This window comes from Stegostoma tigrinum, chromosome 33 (assembly GCF_030684315.1).
Source record: "Stegostoma tigrinum isolate sSteTig4 chromosome 33, sSteTig4.hap1, whole genome shotgun sequence".
Lineage (NCBI taxonomy): Eukaryota > Metazoa > Chordata > Chondrichthyes > Orectolobiformes > Stegostomatidae > Stegostoma > Stegostoma tigrinum.
Genome location: NC_081386.1, coordinates 25817490 through 25832098, shown reverse-complemented (window position 1 = coordinate 25832098; position 14609 = coordinate 25817490). Strand labels below are relative to the sequence as shown.

Genomic DNA, 14609 nt, shown 5'->3' with positions numbered 1-14609 from the left:
TTATATTTTTCCTTAATTAAACTTTTGGTAAACAAATTAATAGGACACCTTGTTGAAACAAGCTCTCAGTTACTGCTGCGATGTGCAGTACCAAAACTGCAAAGTCTCTGATTGGCCCAACAGTTTTGAGAGATCACCTACCACCTTTGCTCGAACCGGAGCCCTGTCTTCATCTCAATGAAGGACACAATCACGTGAAAATCTGACTTTCCTGAGTTTTCCACTGGAGGACAGTTTAGGTTCAGATTCCATGGAGGAAAAGCAGTACTTGATATCTAACATCAAATTTCGTACTCAGATGCAGAACAGTCTCATAAAAGAGAAGAAGTTATTGACCTGGAGTGTAATACTTATTGCTTGTTCTCGCTGCCAGGAGCTCTTATTCCCTTGTGATCTTGAAAATTGGGAGTTAGTCCTCATATTGGACTTCACCCAATATTAACATATTCTTCAAATTCAAGAATCAGTCTTCAAGATACTAACATGAAAAGACAGGGAAGATAAACATTTCCCAGTGGATGGGATTCTACAACAAGTCGGCATAGTCAGAATGAAGACCAGGAATGATGCTAGGAAGCACTTTTACACACATAGGGTTTTAAGAGACTTGGAACTCTCATCTAAAAACAGTGGATGCAGGATCACTTGTTAAAATTTTAAATCCGAGATAAATAAACTTTTGTTACACAAAAGGTATTGAGGGACAAACCAGCGTTTGGCCCATATGGAGTCAGGCTACAGATCAGCCATGATCTCATTGAATAGTGTACAAGTTTGATAGGCTGAATGGCCTACTCCTGTTCCTATATTGGTGGGTTGAAGGAGGATCACCAGACTTAAAATGTTAACTCTGATTTCTCTCCATCGATGCTGCGAGGCCCTGTTGAGTTTCTCCAGCATTCTGTTTGCATTTGAGATCTTCAGCATCCACGGTTCTTTAGCTTACGATGCTTTAAATTATTGGGAAAAGAAAAAGATGAGCCACTGCAGCATCCAAATGTTATTGATCCGACTTAATGTTTCCAAATGGGATAAAATGTTAATGGGTATTGCCAGATAAATAACAGTCACGCTAAAAAACTACAAAAAAAGGAGAAATCACTGCAATTACAGTTGCAGCAGGTCTATGAAACAAATTGCAAATTAAGTAGGAAAAGCAATTTCAAAAATCAGCGATACCATTTTATTTTGCTCCTCAGTGCTGTAAAATAAAAATCAAGCCAGTCTGTGCAGCATGATGTTCTTATCTTACCCAAGGGCATACCATCGGGTGTATGCAAGTAGCACTTGAAACAAGCCCAGTGAGCGGTAAACGATGATTCACATCTGTGGTTCCATTAAGGAAAAGTTGAAGCAAGTGCTTCTGCAGGGGGCCAATGTACTGCAATTATTTTTCCATTTCAAAATGCTTTAACTGTTCAAAGGACTGTGTTGTTTATGTATAAGGTTGAGTGAGGTTCGGAGAAAGAGAGAGAGAGAGAGAGAGAGAGAGAGTGAGAAAGAGAAAGAGAGAGGCCACATTTGGCTCAGTGCTTAGCTGGCACCAGGAACCCAGTTTTTATTCCAGCCTCGAGTGACTGTTTGTGTGGAGTTTGCACGTTCTCCTTGTGTCTGTGTGGGTTTCCTCCGGGTGCTCCGGTTTCCACCCAAAGTCCAAAGATATGCAGGCTAGGTGGATTGGCCATGCTAAATTGCCCGTAGTGTTCAGGGGTGCATGCATTATAGGGGGATGGGTCTGGGTGGGATGCTTCAAGGGGCGGTGTGGACTTGTGAGGCTGAAGGGCCTGTTTCCACACTGTGGGGAATCTAATCTAAATCTAAATTATCTGTAGCGTCCAAGGATATGCAGGCTAGGTTATGAGGATAGGTTAGGGGGCTGTGTCTGATGGGATGCTCTTCAGAGGGTCAGTGTAGATTTGGGAGGGCATATGGCCTCTTTCTGCACTGTTGGAATTCTATGATTGTGCACACTGCGCAAATGTGGTCCAGTCACAAATTCAAAGTTCATAGTAGGGTGTTGCATGTTGTGGAATCTCACCTTGTAAAATTGCCAGATCTTTCAGAGGAGCAGTGAAAGTGAGACCCCAGCCCAGCCTTGATTCAGGGCTGGAAAATAATGTGGTAAAGAAACAATTCTCTCATGACAGGATAAGTCTGATTATAACACTAATAGGCAATTCTTTTAGTCAATGTGTTAGTCTATTTGCACTTATGGGAGACTTGGCTCCCACAGTGTTACTTGCCTTTCTCAACTACTGTGGATGCCAGTCCATCCACGTGGTGCTTGTTCTGCCTCCAGACACAAGTAAACTCTGAACAAGTTCGAAATTAAAATTCTGTGACATATGGAACAAAAGTTTTGGTTTAACTCTTTCTTTGATAACAGTGTAGCTCTTTATTCCATTTTTAACACAGTAAATACAGTGAATTCTTTCAGTCCAAGGCTCCAAAGCAACTTTCAAAGAAGTCCTTGAAACCGAGAGTTGTTATTGAGCCTGGGACTGAAAGAATGCTCTGTAATTGATGTACATTGTTAGGGTTTTATAACAGGGCAGTGACTCCAGATTGTCTCAGTGACCAGGCAATATGGTTTTTCTCTTTGCAGGTTTACCTTTATATCTCAGGTAAGGCTTTGCAGGCCACATCAAGCACACCTACTGGAAACATCATTAACAGGTGTGGCTTAGTTCTGAAGCAACATGTTTGCCAGAATACCAAAGCACTGAATCAATCCAATTAGACATTTCCTAGGCTTCTCCAAACCAGAGTGATGTAGATCTGTAAAGAACAATGGAGCCCTGGAGACTAATTTGGAAAATGACTCGAGATTTTTGCTTTGATGCTAATTTATGATAATATGAACATCGTGACCTGACAAGTATTTATTGTACAACTCTAAATTGCCCCCCGCAAAGTAGCCTTTTTGAGTCCCTGCAGCAGTCTACAAGGTGAAGCTACACTCATTATGGCGCTAAGTAGGAAGTTCCAGAATTTTGACCGAGAAATTTCTCCTCTGCAAGGCATTGGATGTTGACTACATGGACTTCACTAAAGCATTTGGCAAGGTCCTTCATCCTCAGGATTACAGAGTTGGGGAGATGGGTCTGGGTGGGATGTTCCTGGAGGGTCAGTGTGGACTCAACAGGATGAATGGCCTGCTTCCACACCATAGAGATTCTATCAAATCACACAGATTGTCCTATTTTGGCCAACTCAACATTATCATCTACTTTTAAGAAACTAAAGTCAGCCACTTTTTAAGGTTCAGCTCTATCAGTTATATTTTGAAAACTGCCCCTACATCTTCCCAGAATATCTGAGACAAAGTAAAATCAAGTCCCGTATCCAATCAACAAGCCACCATAAAGCTCTGGTTTGGATCCACCCAAAACTTTTGTTCTATTGACAGCTGACCCTCTCTATTTCGTTGCATGGCCTGAAGCTGCTTGTTGGGCAGTCTCAAAATAATTTTTGTGGAACTGGAAAAGCACATCCAGTGAGACAGCTCCTTAAATACTGTCTGAACAGCTGTGATCTTCCAGTTCCACATTTATTGACTCTAGCTTCCAGCATCTGCAGTCCTTACTGTGTCCAAAGTGATTTTTGCTGGTTCAGTCCTCCCAAGACCAGATCACTGGGAACAGAGATGCTAAAGAAAAATGTTAACACAGAATGTGCTAATGGATGGATTCTCTCCAATGCCAAGTGGCTGCCAGATAGGAAACCAGCATTTATGTGCTATGGTGGAAACTCCTGACTTTGTACAATGATTAACACGATGCTAGGAAAGCATAAAGCAAACCCACACTGCTGTAATAAAAGAAAGACTTTTCCCAAATGACCAGTCAGTTTAATTTCAGTTGTGGGGAGGTTTCTAGAAATTATTCTGAATAGAATTAGTGGTCACGTGGAAAAAGGTGGGATTTTTTTTGGAAAAGCCAGCACAAATTTCTCAAGGGAAAATCACGTTACACTAACTTTTGGGAGTTTTTCAAAGTTGTAACAGAGGTTACAGCCATGTACATGGACTTTCAAAAGGTATTTGATAACTCAGATTTGTGAGAAAAGTACAGCTCATGAAATAAAAAAGGGACAGTAGCAATGTGGATATGTTGTATAATTGGAAACAGAGAGTAATGGTCAATGGATATTTTTCAGATTGAAGGAATTTCTGTGAGGTTTGGTGTTAGCTCCCATGGGTTAATATCAGGACACTTGTTTTTCCTGATATCTAAAAATGAACTAAAACTTGATATGCAGGGGCAATTTCAAAAGTTTGCAGATGATACAAAACTTGGTAAGATTGTAAACAGTGAGCAGGGCAGTTTGGAACTTCAAAAGGACATGGAGAAGTTGGTGGAATTGGCAAATAGGTGGCAAATGAAGCTAAATGCTGAGAACTGTGAGGTTATGCATTTTCTTGGGAAGAACATGAACAGACAATACAAAATAAGTGCCAGAATACTTAAGGGATGCAGAAGCAGAGAGCCCTGGGGGTATATGAGCACAGAGCACTGGAGATGGTATGACAAATGGAGCGAACGGTTAACTAAACATACAGTATCCAGGGCTTTACAATTAAAGCATAGAGTACAGCAGCAAGCAGGTTATGCTGAACTTATAAAAGATACTTGTTGGATCTCAGCTGAAATAATGCGTACAGTTCTGGGTGCCTCAGTATGAAAGCATTGGAGAGAATCCAGAAGAGATTTACAAAAATGATTCTGCAGATGAGAAACTTCAGTTGTGAGGATAGATTGGAGAGGTTGGAGTTGCATCCCTTGAGAGAAGAAGCAAACAGGGGTTCTGACTGAAGCTTTTAAAATAATGAGAGGTCTGAATAGTGTAGATAGAGAAGGAGAAACTGCTCCCACTCATTAGACTTCTGAACGAACCTTTCAAATTTTAAATTTAATGTTGATATCGCTCTTTGTGTGCCTTCTCTGCAGCCGTAATATTGTATTATTCACTCTGTTCCACTAATGCACTTTTTACACAATGATTTGCCTGTACTGCACGCAAAACAAAACTTTTCACTGTAAGATAACAAAGTGTGAAGCTGGATGAACACAGCAGGCCAAGCAGCATCTCAGGAGCACAAAAACTGACATTTCAGGCCGAGACCCGTCAGAGATGGGGATGGGGAGAGGGTTCTGAAATAAATAGGGAGAGAGGGGGAGGCGGAACAAAGATGGAGAGAAAAGAAGATAGGTGGAGAGGAGAGTATAGGTGGGGAGGTGGGGAGGGGATAGGTCAGTCCGGGGAGGACGGACAGGTCAAGGAGGTGGGATGAGGTTAGTAGGTGGGAAGTGGAGGTGCGGCTTGGGGTGGGAGGAGGGGATTGGTGAGAGGAAGAAAGGTTAGGGAGGCGGGGACGAGCTGGACTGGTTTTGGGATGCAGTGGGGGAGGGGGAAAGATTTTGAAGCTTGTGAAGTCCACATTGATACCATTGGGCTGCAGGGTTCCCAAGCGGAATATGAGTTGCTGTTCCTGCAACCTTCAGGTGGCATCATTGTGGCACTGCAGGAGGCCCTTGATGGACATGTCGTCTAAGGAATGGGAGGGAAAGTTAAAATGGTTCGCGGCTGGGAGGTGCAGTTGTTTATTGCGAACTGAGCGGAGTTGTTCTGCAAAGCGGTCCCCAAGCCTCCGCTTGGTTTCCCCGATGTAGAGAAAGCCGGGTACAGTGGATACAGTATACTACTGGGTACATGTGACAATAATAAGTCAAAATCTAAAGGATTGAGGATAATACGGCCTAGATTTAAAAATGATTGGCAAATATAGCAAATGTAATACAAGAGGAAATCTTTGTCAGTGAGCTCAGGTCTAGTATACACTGCTTGGAAGTGTCATGGAGGCAGAGACAATTGGTGCATTCAAGAGGGCATTGGATGATTATTTGAACAGAGGCAATATGAAAAGGCAAGGGGAAAAAGGCAGGTGAATGGCAGTAAGCCAAATTATTCATCAACGAGCTGGTGCAGACCCAATAGGCTAAATGGTCACTTTCTGTGATATAACACTTCTGCGATGTCTATATCACATTCGGCATTAAATGGAATTACATGGCTTTCTCTGCATTAGGTTTAATGTAGTTGTGAGCATGCTACATGTAAAAATTTACTTCACTAAAATTAACAAAAGAATATATAAAGAGATAAAAGCAAGTGAAATACTTTGGATTTCCAACTTTTCATGAAAAGATCAAGCAAAAGTAACATCCTCGCACTTCATTTCAAGAGCTGAACAATCAGTAACCCGAAATGGTATCCCCTTGCTCTAGATTCTCTAGCTAAAGGGAACAGTATCTCACTAACTAAGATAATAAAGCGTGGAGCTGGATGAACACAGCAGGCTAAGCAGCATCTCAGGAGCACAAAAGCTGATGTTCCGGGCCTAGACCCAAGAAGGGTCTAGGCCCGGAACGTCAGCTTTTGTGCTCCTGAGATGCTGCTTGGCCTGCTGTGTTCATACAGCTCCACACTTTATTATCTTGGTTTCTCCAGCATCTGCAGTTCCCATTATCTCAGTATCTCACTAACTACCTTGTCAAGCCCTTTATAAATTTAAGTCTGTATTGTTCTCACTAATCCCAGTTGATGAGCCAGTGGTGCTCATCAAGGCTACTACAATTGGTCTCGCTGCTGCTGAACAGAATAATGTCAGTTAGCATTCATAGAATCACTTGATAATTACTGTGGAGGAAAGCCACACAGACACCGTCACTGATTTATCCAGAATAACTCTACAAGCCACTCAAAATAGCATTGTCAGCGGTTACAACTTCTCAGTGATTCTGTGGGCTTAGCATCAACTACTGCTTTGTTGCATTAATTACTCCCCCGAGAACAAAAGCTTGCTGACATGAGTCCTAACTTTGCCCTGCACTTACTTGGACCTGTGAGCCCTCATCTTAACCTGAGAATTTAAAAGTAACTTTTCATATACATTTCCTGCAGCACTTTTGATCTGACTTAACTCTTAAGATCAATTCTTGAACAGCCACTTTCAAGGTCAAAAGGCCTAATTTTTTTATAGCCTTTCCCCTATGTTAAACCTTTCAACTGGCAATTAGCCTTATGATTTTTCTTGGTCTTGACAGTGGTGTTCAAATCTGTCCATTTTACTTCAAGTGCCTGGTATTAGACAAGGCACTCAAGGTGCCATCTGGCTAGGGCACTGTATATTTCTGTAGCAGCTATTTAGGTACCTCTACGCAGTTCAATATTCTATTAGTCTTCTTGGTGGGTACTCCACATCGGTTGATTGCAAGAATAATCTTTATGAATTTACAATTTATCCTTCACCATTTCAACAGCATTCAGAGAAAATCTGCTCCTGTTTTACAGTAAGCGAACCCAGATGCAAAGTTTGAGCCTGAATGAAGCTGAAGGGTAAAAACAGACTGAGGTTTGAAGAATTGGTTCTTGGCAGGGTTATCGTGGGCCACTTGGCTCCTTTGAAACTGTACACTGACAAAGAGTCAACACTATCAGGAAGAGCAAAAGTGGACAGAGGAAAATTAGGAAGGGGAATCAGCCAAGCTTTTACATTGCAGATTTACTGTAAAAAAAGAGGACTGAAGAATAATTAAGCAAAAATAGTGCTTGGAACAGATTGCATCAATTTACTCACTGCCATATATTTTTTATCCATGCAATTTGCTAAATTTTAATTCATTTTTAGCAAACTGCGTACATAATTATAGTGGAAGTTGAGCTCAAGATAATATTTTGGACACACCATCCTTGTAATTTGTTGCTTTTCGTTTAAGTATATAATGTGACTATTATGCACTGCTGCACATTAGCAAAAGGATGTTTTTCAAAAAAAAACATTTGCCTTGGGCAAAGCCACTTTCAGCTAAAAAGCTTATGTTTAAATATGGTCATATTATTGACTATGTTTTCAGTTCTTTCTGGAAGATGAGCACATCTGCAGAAATACCATTTGTATCATATCATTTGTGGCTCAGTGTTCCTGCTGAAAAGTGGTAGGTGAAGGTTACCAAGGATATGGTCTGTTTTGGCTGAAATGCCTTCCACAGCTGAAGAGACGATTGACTATCACTTCCTTGGTTCACGCACAGGGGTATAACTACATACAAAGGCGCTGCTTCATTCTTGATGATGCATGCCACATGAAGCACTCACCTCCTTCTTCTCATTCAAATTGTGGCCAACTAGTTGGGTGTTGTTGATATTCTCAGGTTTTATTTTAGTTTTCCAGCATTTTTGATTCACGAGTCATCCTTGACGTGCCAATTGTTATTAATAGACTTTCTAATATGAGTACCACAATCTCACAGCCAAGCTGAGGACAGTTTCACTTTTTTTTAAGCTGTAAGTCAGTGTGAGAAAGAAAATTCTTTTCCCGTGAAATAACAGGTGTAAACCAGGCACTGAAAACGCAGCCACACAAATTCCCCTTCACAGAAAAGGAAGCATTAAAAATTGCTCCAATTAAAATGCTGATTCGCTTTATTTCTTTCAATAAAATGGAGTTGGGAACTGAGCCGAGCGATAAACTGGTTAGAATGTCAGTTCTGTTATTGTCGTCATCTGGTGCTGATAATGTTACATTCTAACTAGTTGGTGACCAAATTAGATCTTGGAAACCATGCCTGAATCAGTCTTTGATAGTTTCCTACTATAAAGCTGTAAGGACAATGCCTGTTATGCTTGGCAAATCTGTGCATCCAATAATATCAGCTAATCTATCCTGCCAAGCACTTTACTGGAACTGCTGAAGCAGTCCATCTGAAATGTTATGATTTGGAAGGGCCCAAAGGATTCAGTTAACTAAATGTTTACGTTTAGGTTTTTTTAATCTGTACTTATACAGCTCCAATCCAGGAACTGAACTCAAATCTAATCAAACCACTATAGTGCAGAGCTGCAATAGGGAATGCTGCATTGTCAGAAGGGCCATCTCTGAGGTGGGGAGATCTGCTTCTATGTGCTCGGATTGGTATCAAACATCCCATTACAAGAGAAGAGAGCAGGGACAAGATCTCTCTAGATAATAAAGTGTGAAGCTGGATGAACAGAGCAGGCCGAGCAGCATCTCAGGAGCACAAAAGCTGACGTTTCGGGCCTAGACCCTTCATCAGAGAGCTCTCTGATGAAGGGTCTAGGCCCGAAACGTCAGCTTTTGTGCTCCTGAGATGCTCCTGGCTTGCTGTGTTCATCCAGCTTCACACTTTATTATCTTGGATTCTCCAGCATCTGCAGTTCCCATTATCACTGATACAAGATCTCTCTGGTGGCTTAGCTGAAATTCATCACCTTAGTCATGCAAAACAAACAGAATACTGATCATTGATTTGCTGTTGCTGTTTGTATCATTTTGCAAATGTACAAAGTGACTATTGCAGTAACTGTCCTTCACAATATTTAATTGTATTTGAAGCTCATTGAGACAGTTCTGAGAGCTGATCTTTTGTTATAAAAAGCAAACTTCTTGTTTTGTCCTTCCGCTAAAGATTTAACTGATCTTAAAGGGAGAGCGCTTTCTCAACTAAAACTGCTGCACCTTCGGTCCAGTTGGATAGCTGTTCTGCACTTGAGTTTGGGTAAAATTCAGCTTTCAGAAAATGCGGTATGACAATGTAGTTAACTACATTTTGAAGTAAACAGAATTAATACTCACTACCCTTGTAGTTTAGCATAACTAAAAAGCAGTATGAACTTCTAGATATATAGAAAGGTATACACCTATCATCAGGCTGCACAATGCATTAAGAGACCTGTACAAACATCTTGTAACTGTGTTTTAACAAGCAGAGGGGAGGAGGGTTGCCAGGGTAACTAGGTTGGTTTTCCCAATTCCCTGTTCCAAAAGCAGGGACCAGCACCTATCTTGGGACATTGCGCGTCACTGAGACAGTTGATTCCCTTATCTTTGCTTCTAACAATGGCATTACAGGATGCAGTGGGAAAATGGGGCTAGAAACATAGTGGGGAATTAGTGCTAGATACATACCCAGACAGCAGCATTGTAGACAGACAGCGCCTCATATACAATAGCTTGGGATTTTTTTTGTGACTATACTTACTGTACACAATTATTACAGCCATTCTAACTGAATATCTAAATATTGTAGATCATATTTATGAATATCAATAATACAAGAGCAATAATGATAATTAACAAAATTGAATTCTGCATTCAGATAAGAATTTCACAAAACTAAGGTTTCAACAGTTTTTGAATAGCAAACTGAAGATGAATATAAACAAAGCTCTCATTCCAAAGTTTCCCTAAAAACCCTTTCACTTTTGTGGATTTCAAATTAAACCTGTTAAAGATTCAGTCCTACAGATGCTTAGATTTCCTTTCAAAACCACCTCAAAATTAGAGTCTTAGCACTTCGTTCTTTAATTTATTTCCTTAGTACTTCATGCTCGAATAAAAGCTGACTTTGTTCCAATCATTTCTGTTTTTTGGTAAGGTTACTGGAAACATCTTATTTTGATAGACGTTTGTTGAGGATTTTCATCGAAAAAAGGTTTACAGGCTATGATCCAGCTTCATTCTAACTGGATCTGGACTGTGTCAGCATGTAAAGCAAGCTGAAACATTACAAGAAAAGCTTATGCAGCAAAATAATTGAATGGAATCACAGTCATCTACCTACCTCCCCAGCTGAATGTTATCGTTTGTTTTGTTCATAGCTACAAGTGAATATCTACTTCACAATCTAGGTTGCATGTTAAAAATCTTTTGCCTACTACTTGTTGATCTGACAGTACTTTCCACACATGACAGACGCCTCATTTTGCTTTGATTTCTAACATATTATGGCAAAGACACCACATAAAGTTGGACAGTTTGTCCCATAATCGAAGTAACTAGTTAGAACTAAATCTTCAACTCCAAGCATTCTTATCATCCATAAAGTTCCTTCTTTGTTGCATTTAGCTTAATGATGCAGTTTTCAATAAATTTACTGTTGCTAATCATAACATGAATCGAAATACTGCAAAAACATGTTTGCTTTCTCACTCACTCCCAAAATCTTTTCCGTACCACAACTCTCGCTGAGGTCAAGGACAATGGGAACAATCTGCTCTCCACTGTCTTATCTAAACGGCCAATTGTCACTTGGGGACCAGGCTATTAAATACAGGGTGAGAATCACAGACTACTCAATCCTCTGACCAACTCTGACCCTTTCTCTGTTACAATGGAAAATGTTTCACCTTTTTCAAACTTCCACATTTTAGAACAGACTGCATTCTTTCTACCTTCAACACTGTCCTTAAGTCTTGGGGTTTGTGTGTGATAGCTAAAGCATGATGAGAAAATTATATGAAAATGATTACCTTCTCAAACTGTTTAACAACTCTTGCTAGATGTCTAACAGCCAGTTCCACTGACCCTTTCCCTACTTCTATCCCTTCCAGAAACATTTGGAATGTTTTGCTCCAGTAAAGATGTTGCGTATGTTTTCTATATTGACATTCACATACAACCACTTTTTCCAGCAACTCTTACTATGGAACATTCCAAAGAAATCTGGCTGATTTCAAATCTGTACAGCCTTGTCAGCCATTGCTTATGCAGTAGCACTCTTGCCTTTCAGTCAGAGGTTCAAGTTTCATGTCAGAGACTTGAATACAGACCACTTGACACTCCAGTGCATTACGGAGGGCATGCTCCAAACTAGGAGGTCTCAAGTATCAGATGAAATGTTAAACCATTTAACATTTGTTAATGTCTGCTCTCTCAGGGAACTGTAAAAGAAATCTCAGCACTATGTTTATAAACACAAAGGGAATTCTCTCTGTCACTTGGCCAATATTTATTCCTCAATCCATATAACCTGAACAGATTATCTGATCATTCTAGGAGCTTCCTGTGGGTAAACTGATTGTTGCGACTCCTACTTCACGATGGAATTTCACTTCAAAAAGAGCTTTGTTGGTTGTAGAACATGTTGGGACCAATATGAAAGGTGTTATAGAAATGCACAACATTTTTTCTTTTGCAATACACATTAAATATTGAAATGATTCATCTACACTTTTAGTTATTCGAAAGGTTTTGTTGGAAAGGGGTTGATGACATTTAATGAATAGCAGCTTGAGTGGTAATTGTATAAATTCGAGTGCAGGCACATTTTAAAGTTGCCGGTTCAAATACTTAATATAGTCATACAGTCACAGAGCTGTTCAGCATGGAAACTGACCCCTCGATCCAACTTGTCCATGCTAACCACATATCCTAAATTATTCTAGTTCCATTTGCCAGCATTTGACCCATATCTCTCTGAACACTTCCTATTCATATTCCATCTAGATGCATTTTAAACGTTGTAATTGTACCAGCCTCCACCTCTTCCTCTGGCAGCTCATTCCACACAAGCACCACCTTCTGTGTGAAAAAGTTGCCCCTCAGGTCCAGTTAAATCTTTCCCTTCTGACCTTAAACCCATGCCATCCAATTTTGGACTCCCCTACCCTGGGGAAAAGATCTCACCTATTTACCCTATCCATCCCCTTCATGATTTTATAAACTGCTATATGATCAGCCGTCAGCTTCTGTTGTTCCAGGAAAATTGCCACAACCTATCTGCCTGTCCTATAGCTCAAACCCTCCAACCCTGGCAACGTCTTAGCAAATCTTTTCTGAAACCAGTTAAAGCAAGAAGCTCAGTTTAGGTACAGGGAAATCATAGACAAGACCACAGGTTTATCATTTTCCCTGCAGAATTTGATCTCTACCACACCAAAAGGAAAGATTCCAGATTCACAAACATTCAATGACTAACTTTGTCACTGCATGTCAATGCTTCTGAGACTGTCTGTCTCTGCATATTAGGGGCAAAGCTGCTTGATTCTCATTTCCAAAACAGAAAGATTTTGGAATGTGATTCTCATTGTCAAAAACAACGGAAAATATTCCTAAATCCCCTGAAGTAAAAACAGACACGATCTTTTTTCAGGAACATAAAGTCATAGGCCTGGCAATAATTTCCCAGGAAGTGAATCATTGTATATGTTCTGGTTTGTCAGAAAGCCTTGATTCATCTTTAAGCCCTCCCAAAGCAAACGAGGAAAAGAAAACACTATACTCCCTTCTGCTGAGTTGGAAAAGAATCCTCTTTCTCAGTTGACTTGTGGCTTATCCTAACTTATTACAGCTTGTAAATCCGAATTAGTAACGGGGGATAAATGCACTGCAGCGAGCCATTTGTTTACACCTTGCTGAACCTGAATGCAACTCCTTGGGAAATAATTTGTAAAACAAAACTGAAGACTGGCAGAGGTGAGCCTCGCCAGGGGTGGGTTTTCCAAACTGCTTCTTGTTATTATACCAGTAAAGAAACGATCTCACCTCCCAGGCTGAATAACTTAATATGGCATTTTTAAAAGCGGGGGGGAATAAGTGAACTTTAGTCGAGATTATTCTGGCAGAATTTCTTAACCGCAAAGAACACTCTGGGTATTAACTCTGGGAAAGAACTCAATGAAACCCTAAGTTATCTAGAACTGCGGAAAGAAAAGTTCAGGCGCACAAGTTTGTAAAGTCAGCTCGTCCTTACCACTTGATCCCAGGGCGAGGGTATAAGTGATGAGTAAGGCGGTGTAAAACTTCACGCTGCAGGATCTCATCTCCTCTCTGTCTCTTTGTCTGTGTCTCTTGCCGCTTCTCTGTCCGTGTTTGCGCTCAGGAGTTGTAAAGGGAAAGGTGGAAGGACGCCGGAGCTGTCAAGAGCTGATATCGCAGATTAGAGGACACGTGCCTTTCTGCGCATCCAATTATTTCGCTGTTTTTGGAAACCCAGCCTCAGGCATCAGCTCAACGCGTCAAAATAGAAGTTGCCTTCAGGAGGAGCTCAGACAGAGGGGGAGGCTTCTTTGCCTGCAACTCCTTAAGTATCTGACTGTCTGTCTCTGCTCCCTCCGCCTCCCCTTCTTCACTTACTTGCTCCTTCGTCAATCTTAATCGATTTTTGTAACTTTTTCTCTTCCATCCTCTCCTTGTGAAATTATTGTGAAACAAAACAGAATTTATGAAGTTTTTTATGTGGCGTGGGCGCTATTTAGATCTTATTCCCTTAGATGCTATTTCTGTCCTATGATTAAGATAATTTACACCTAAAGCAATCATAATCGCAGATTTAATCAAAAATAATTAGGGCTGTCGTTTTATGAATAAAATTCTGTTTCCATTACAAGGAATTCCGGGATTTTTAAAACAATGTTTTAAAAAAGACATCTTATAATTATGTGAAATTCTCTGGCTAATGACTTTGAAAGTATTACTTCAGATCTAATACATAAATTTATGTTTAGCGCTGCAGTGGTTTATAACAGTCCTGAGCTGGTATTGAAGTGTATCTTGGACTTGTATGATTCGTATTTACACACAAATTTGCCATCTCTCTCCACTCTGAATCGCAGGATGTAGATTCAAGTACAAATCCTGGATATGCGTTACAAAAGTCAAAACTGACATTTGAATTTCTGAGGGATCATTCTGTGAAACTACATGGGTAGAAATTCGAAGTAAGAAAGGGATGATCACTTTGATGGGATTGTACTATAGGTCTCCCAACAATCAGAGGGAAATTAGAGAGCAAATACGTAGGGAGATC

The 14609-nt window shown here is 40.4% G+C and overlaps 1 protein-coding gene across 4 annotated transcripts in view; it reads right to left on the bottom strand.

Annotated features, from left to right (window-relative positions):
• LOC125467221 (EGF-like repeat and discoidin I-like domain-containing protein 3) overlaps positions 1-13819 on the bottom strand; it is an 84973-nt gene extending 71154 nt beyond the window's left edge. For 2 of the 4 annotated variants that reach the window (XM_048562758.2, XM_048562759.2), the window contains exon 1: positions 13554-13819. In XM_048562758.2, the coding sequence (XP_048418715.1) occupies positions 13554-13623 (70 nt within the window). In that variant the 5' untranslated portion in view covers positions 13624-13819. The remainder of the gene's footprint in view (positions 1-13553) is intronic. The other 2 variants (XM_048562760.2, XM_048562761.2) reach the window with 1 other exon arrangement.
• Positions 13820-14609: the final 790 nt, after the last annotated feature.